General features: G+C 48.2%; 1 protein-coding gene across 1 annotated transcript in view; it reads left to right on the forward strand.

Moving 5' to 3' along the window:
* Positions 1-7,080, forward strand: part of fbxo41 (F-box protein 41) — a gene marked incomplete at its 5' end in the record, with an annotated part of 39,201 nt that extends 32,121 nt beyond the window's left edge. The window contains 8 exons of the mRNA XM_083692679.1: positions 287-525; positions 720-835; positions 1,902-2,054; positions 2,349-2,444; positions 3,668-3,786; positions 4,551-4,709; positions 5,027-5,142; positions 6,787-7,080. Of these exons, the coding sequence (XP_083548805.1) occupies positions 287-525; positions 720-835; positions 1,902-2,054; positions 2,349-2,444; positions 3,668-3,786; positions 4,551-4,709; positions 5,027-5,142; positions 6,787-6,849 (1,061 nt within the window). The 3' untranslated portion in view covers positions 6,850-7,080. The remainder of the gene's footprint in view (positions 1-286; positions 526-719; positions 836-1,901; positions 2,055-2,348; positions 2,445-3,667; positions 3,787-4,550; positions 4,710-5,026; positions 5,143-6,786) is intronic.
* Positions 7,081-7,356: the final 276 nt, after the last annotated feature.

Here is a 7,356-nt window from a genome sequence, read left to right on the forward strand (position 1 = left end):
GTGAGATATTGCTCCCAAAACTATTTATGGTCCTATATTTCAGAATTTCTACAATATACCCAGACAGAGTAAGACACATCTTACAAAACACAAGCTTTCAAGATCTCCTCGGGAACTCAGGGTGTACAAGCAAAACCGATTTCAAAACATGACACACGAACCAAGTCTTCACTCTAAACGGTGTTTAAATCAACTCTGTCTGTCTTTCGATGAAGACACCGCACCTTGACGAAGACACGAACGCCGGCGTTTTTTGACTCAACTCTTGTTGCCCCCCCCCTTCTAGGCCGGTCGGAGGGGGGTTACAACAAGCCGTGTCGCCACGAGAAAAGCCCGTCCAGGTCCAACGAGGTGATCAGCCCGGAGATCCTGAAGATGAGAGCGGCCCTCTTCTGCATCTTCACCTACCTGGACACCAAGACTCTGCTGAGGACGGCCGAGGTGTGCAGGGACTGGAGGTTCGTCGCCCGCCACCCGGCCGTGTGGACCAGGGTCCTGCTGGAGAACGCTCGCATCTCCTCCAAGGTAACACACACACACACATGTACACACACACCACACGCACATACGCACACACACACACTCTCTCTGCAATCACTACAAATAGAATATTATATGTCACACAATGTAACTATTGTTTCCATCTGTCCATATCTTAATGTGTGTGTGTCTGTGTGTGTGTGTGTGTGTGTGTATCTGTGTCTTTCTCTCTGTGTTAGTTTCTGAGCACCTTGTCTCAGTGGTGCACACAGACCCACTCCCTGATCCTCCAGAACCTCAAACCACGACAGAGAGGCAAGAAGGAGACCAAAGAGGAGTACCTCAAGAGCACACGGTGAGAGAGACACACACACACACACACACACACACACACACACACACACTCAGAAACAGAGAGAGAGAGACACTCATGATGAAAACATCTTGATATGTGAAACACAGTGGGGCACTATGGTTTATATAAATATAATCTTCACTGAAGCGCTCTTTTATCTAGCACAAGATCAAGCATATGTGTGTGTATTTCTGTGTGTATTTGTGTGTGTGTGTGTGTGTGTGTATTTGTGTGTGTGTGTGTGTGTATTTGTGTGTGTGTGTGTGTGTGTGTGTGGGTGGATGTGTGTGTGGGTGTGTGACTTTTTGTGTACCTGAGCGGGGTGTTAATGTGCTGAGTCACTGAGTCAAAGACCCCCAGGCCCTCATAACTGATATTGTGTGTGTGTGTGTGTGTGTGTGTGTGTGTGTGTGTGTGTGTGTTTGTTTCTGTGTGTGTGTGTGTGTGTGTGCATGTGTGTTTTGATTAGAACAGTTTGACTAGAATTGTACTTGATGTTTCTTGGTTCAACAGACCATTCAGAGCAGCGTGATGGCATGCATTATTAACATTCTACTGCATCGAAAAATGCAGCAGTGTAAATGGCTCTGTCAAGTGCCTTTGATCTGGACAAACCCTTTCAGAAAGGAGTAAACGCATTACCCTCTCTGAACTGAGTAGGTCGTTTTGTAGTGATGACTGCACTTCATATTTTGATTACTTTGTTGCTGTGACGTTGTTTGTATGTCTGTCTAACTTTTTGTCGGTTTGTCTTTCTCTCCATCTGTCTCTTTCTCTCTCTCTCTCCCTCTCTCTCTCTCTCTCTCTCTCTCTCTCTCTCTCTCTCTCTCCATCCATCTCTCTCTCTCTCTCTCTCTCTCTCTCTCTCTCTCTCTCCATCCATCCATCTCTCCTTCTATATCTCTGTCCACTCTATTCCCCTTTGTCATCTCCCCTCTCTCAATTTCCCTCTCTCTCTCTCTCTCTATCTCTCTCTCTCTAAAACTCTCTCTTTCACCTTTTATCTCTTTCTCTCTCTCCATCCATCCATCCGTCCGTCCGTCCGTCCGTCCGTCCGTCCGTCCAGCGGTTGTCTGGAGGAGGGTCTCGAGGCCCTCTTGAAGGCCACAGGAGGGAACCTTCTGATCCTCAAGGTGTCTCACTGTCCCAACCTACTCACCGACCGCTCCCTATGGCTGGCTAGCTGCTACTGCAGGGCCCTCCAGGCCGTCACATACAGGTAACCACCAACAGGGGGCGCCAACTCTCATTAACTGTGGTTTTAGTTCATGTATGGAGGTTTATGCATGCATGGACGTAGACAGCTGTTGTTTAGGTAACCTACAGGACTAGATTAGACCCACTCAGAGGGTATTGACACTCACCAATGATTTAGGTGCAAAGACATTGGATGCCCAGACTCCAATGACTTGGGACCTCTATTCTAGATAGGTAGTGGATACCAGAGACATGACAGCCATTTTAGAAGTACAATATAGATCTACATTTTGATATAGATGTGTTTGTTCTCTAGGAGTGCCACAGACCCAGTGGGGCAGGAGGTGATCTGGGCTCTGGGGGCAGGCTGCAGAGACATCATCTCCCTACAGGTGGCGCCACTGCACCCATGGTAAGACAGATGGTTACCTTTTCACTTAACGTACCTCATTGAGAGCAGACTTTTCTAGTTTGGAAACAGCCTGGGGAAATCCTTTGCGGAAAGTAGCTACAAAAGGGTGGAAACCAGATTGAACTGAGTGATGCCTTAGCCAATCAAATACCTTGCTTGGGCGGAGCTCCAAAAAAACAGAATTCATTTTTAATCTTCAGGGTTTTCTTCCATTTTCTTCAATGTTGCAAGCTCGCATAGGCAACAACTCTCTGCAAAATAGTCCTACCCGGTCGGAATAGGCAACACATAACAACAAGCAACCACTCTACGGGAAACGTACAGTAGGGGGGAAGGTCCTCGGAATGTAACATCCAATGAAAATGCCAGCACATTCTCCCATCGCTCCGTCCCGTTCAGTCCAAGCCAGATCGGCTAATCTAAAATCTAAATGAAACGTGAGAAAAAACGTGATTTGGAGGTATGGCGACGCGAAAACACCCCTCACAAAATAAATATCACTTTACTTTCTTTAACATGTCAGGGTGAATGCTATGGGTGGAGTTTACTGTGCTGTTTTTACACTGTGTGCTATGTTTGAGTGCATCTTACTTGTCTAAAGTGAGCTTCCCACTACTGTCAGGACTGCAGAGTCACTTCCGATCTTCCGCCGTAGATTGAAAACCCATCTCCTCAGGCTACATCTTAACAGTCCCTCCTAAAGACCGCTTTACCCTCACTACCCCCCCTATACTAGCCCTAACCCCAACCCTAGAGACCTCTTCACCCCCGCTACCCCCCCTGTACAAGTTCTCTCCTGCTGATAAAAAAAAAAATATATATACATAAAAAAACTAGCCTACTGGCATTACGACTGCCTATGGCCCCTGGTGTGAGCATTGATTACTTTGTCTTATGATGACTGTTGGATAGCTGATTCACTTACTTAAACAAATGTATTGTTGTAAGTCGCTTTGGATAAAGGCGTCTGCTAAATGTAAATGTAAATGTAAATGTCTCCACTCAGGAGAGGTGGAAGCAGTAGGGTTGATGCCCGTCAGGTATTTGCTTTCACCCGTTCAGTTTTCTCACATCAGTGTTAATGAAGGAAAGGAGAGGAGGAGAGGAAGCCACTTTAGACGATTGAGACGCTCCCTTGAAGGCCTTGGTGAGAATGTGGTCTTGTCCAATGAACTCCTCTCTATCTCTATCTCTCTCTCTCTCTCTCTCTCTCTCTCTGTCAGCCAACAGCCCGCTCGCTTCAGCAACAGATGCCTGCAGACTATTGGCCGATGCTGGCCACACCTCCGAGCCCTGGGAGTGGGCGGGGCTGGGTGTGGCATACAGGGACTGGCCTCATTGGGTGAGTATGGGTGGGGGGGTGGGACCGTAGATGAACCTTAAACCATAGCGTATCATACATATTGCACTGTGCATACCTATCATTCTGCAATTCTAAAGTTGGTTGATGAGTAGGTGGATTTACTGAACTGAAAACGGACTATTATTTGTCATTATACTTCATACCAAAAAGTTATTATTCTCATTATTATTGCATTTTTAGGATTGAAGGAAGCGATTTGTCATCTTCCTCTTAGGTCATTTATAATAGAACGTCCACTTTCCCCGGACAATTGCTGAGCACATTTGTTAGATGACATGATTGTGTGTTCTGTGCTTCTGCAATTTCCCCTCCGGCAATTGGAACCCTACAGCACGGGAACATTTCAACAGTCTCATCAGTCTCCATCCAGCCAGCAGCCGGTTCTCCAAGCCAAGAAGGAACACGCTCTTCTCGATAATTTGGGAACCATCGATACACCATGTGCTCTACACAGATGGGGGGGGGGGGGGTGGGAAAGATGTGTGGAATGGCAAAGAGCATCCCGGTCAGGAGGGAATGGAATACGTATATTGAGTTCTTACTCACGATTCTCAGCGGACGATTCAGGGCTTGGCGGAGGAAATTACATTCTGTGACTCAATAAGAAACAGTTGTCTCCTGTAGTGGATCAAATATAGCCTGTTTGCTTATGAGTACATGACTGTGTTTGTGTGTGTGGGTCTGTGCGCGCGTGTGTGCGTGTGTGTGTGTGTGTGTGTGTGTGTGTGTGTGTGTCCGTCCAGCGAGGAACTGTATGCGTCTGCAGGTGCTGGAGCTGGACCATGTGAGTGAGATCAACCAGGAAGTGGCAGCAGAGGTGTGTAGGGAGGGTCTGAAGGGCCTGGAGATGCTGGTACTCACCTCCACCCCTGTCACACCCAAGGCCTTGCTGCACTTCAACAGTGAGTACATACTACACACTACACCTACCTACTGCACTTCAGTCAGTTGTATGCTACACCGAAGGCCCTGCTGCACTTCCAACTACAAACTGCCACAAGACTGCACTTGAACACTTCACAACCACTGCACTTCATGAATGAGGACACACGACACCCGACTGCACTTCACTTCAACAAAGTACGTCTCGAATCTACACTTATCTCCGTCCCTCTCTCCGCTCCTCCCTGTCCTCTTCCTCCCGATCCTCTCTCCTCTCTTTCCCCCCCCCCCCCCCCCCCCCCTCCTCCTCCCTCTCCCCCGCCCCGCCCCCCCGCAGGTGTGTGTCGCAACCTGAAGTCCATCGTGGTACAGATCGGCATCGAGGACTACTTCGAGGACCCCAACAGCCCCGAGGCCAGGAAGCTGTTTGACGAGATGGTCAACAAGCTGCAGGTCTACTGCGCCGTACACCTCAGAGAGACCGTCCCACCCAGGAGGGGTGTCAGCGTAGCCTCCTACACCCACCCTAGGCTTTTAAATCCAATGTGTGCTAGCACATTAGCATACGTCAGGGAAAATGGTGAAGAATCGGGGTGCAGCGCTTGTCTATTTTACACACACACACACACACACACACACACACACACACACACACACACACAGCAGCAGCCTTAAACCCCACTGCACATCCAGTATGCCCTTCAGCACAATGTATTCACTAAGCTAGATCGAGAACATTATCATTATTGTCTGTGGAGAGCTGAGTGGCCAAACACAGAGGGGTGCTGCTAAATACAGATCTAGGATCAGATCACCCCCTCCCATACGAAAAGCCTAACTGTTAGGAGGTCGAAACATCCAAACTGATTGTGGATCAGGGCTTACTACAGTAAGATGCCCCTGCCTCCCACACCAGGCATCTCTATAGGGGGCGAGGTGTTTCCTGTGCTTTCGCAGCCTACGCTAATGTACATGACTAACTCCCAGCATCCTCTTGTGCAGCTGTTTGGTGGGTGAGAGGGATCTATTATCGTAACTCCCGTATGACTCAAACCAGGAAGTCCAGCAGGTCCTCCCAGTAGGGGGGTGGGGTGGTTGGGGGGGGGGGGGTCAAACCCACACACCCACGGTGCTGGCCAATCAGGGGTTGACGGTTGTTGCTTTTTTTTTCCTTTTCTTGAAATAAATACTCAGAGAGAACGGAAGCACCGGGCGGTGGCGTTGCTCATTCGCGGAGCTCCTGTATTTGGGAACGTAACACCGGATATAGCTGGGAGCCATCGTCAATAGAATGGAAAGGTCTAAAGGTTCCTCTCATCCTGGGAGCTAACTTTAAAAACAGGCTCGCCACGTCACACTTTGGAGCTCTTGAGCTATGTGCAATTTTGATATTGACTGCTTTGAAATGCTCTGGTGTTGTGAGTCAGTTAGATTGACCCTCTCCTCAGACAGACACACACACACACACGCACACACACACACGCACACACACACACACACACACAAGATGCTAGATAGCTCATAGGTAACTTCCCCAATGCTAAAGTGAGTTCTGTCATGTTTTTAGAGTGGAGAAGCAGCAAGGCACACATTTAATCAAACTTAATCCCTCTAGAGGGCCTGTGTGTGTGTGTGTGGGGTGTGTGTGTGTGTGTGTGGGGGGGGGGGGGTTGTATGTGTGTGCAGTGAAACTAAAGCTATTTCAAGCTTATGAACCAGCACAATCATTATTATTTCTTATCACTAGTGTTTTACTTATTTATATTGCGTGAGTCCACAAAGTTATATGCTTACTTTTCTCTTCTGAATGACTCTCCCTCTTCCTCTATCTCTCTCATTGTTAATCTCGTGCGTGCGTGTGTGTGTGTGTGCGTGTGCCTGTAAAAGAGGGTATTGTGTTGTGTTTGTGTATGGATATTTTGAGTGAAAGGCCATGGTCAGTATGATTTGACCTACTTTGGGTTTGACTGTCTCATTTGACGTGGCCATTTTGAAAAGAATAACGTTGTAAGTTATATGCTTACTTTTCTCTTCTGAATGAGTCTCCCTCTTCCTCAATCTCTCTCATTGTTATTCTATGTCATCCCTCCTTCTCAGGCCTTGAAGAAAAGACCCGGCTTCTCCAAAATCCTGCACGTGAAAGCTGACAGCCTGTGTTAGCCTCCTCCACTCAGCCAAAGGGGCCCAGAGAATGTCGGCCATCTTCTTGTCCAGCCAAACTCAAAACAGACCCAGTCATTTTAACCCCTCGTACGAGGCTTGAACCAGTCTGCTGCCCCCAACCGACACACGGACGCCCACTGACCGTTTACGATGCCAACCAGAAAAGCCAGAGAGGACAGACAGACCGACCAACCGACAGCTTGCCAGCCCAGGTTCAATCCACTGTCCCTCTGAGAAATGAACACTGAACTTATCCTGGAGCATAAGAAACCAATGGAGATTCTCATAGGGGGGGGGGGCAACCCCCCCCTTTTCTGTCAGTTAGTGTTATTACTCTGGTAGTTACATCACTGTCAGGCAAGGGACGTTGGAAAAAAAACATGGATTTTGACACGGGTCCCTAAGTTTCAGTGAATGGGGACCCAGACTGTGACTTGCCAAACAGACTCAAACATCAACCACAACTGGACTATCGGACCCTCGGCTATCTCAGCGGCCATTTTA

The sequence above is a fragment of the Argentina silus genome (genome assembly GCF_951799395.1).
Source record: "Argentina silus genome assembly, chromosome: 21".
NCBI classification, from domain to species: domain Eukaryota; kingdom Metazoa; phylum Chordata; class Actinopteri; order Argentiniformes; family Argentinidae; genus Argentina; species Argentina silus.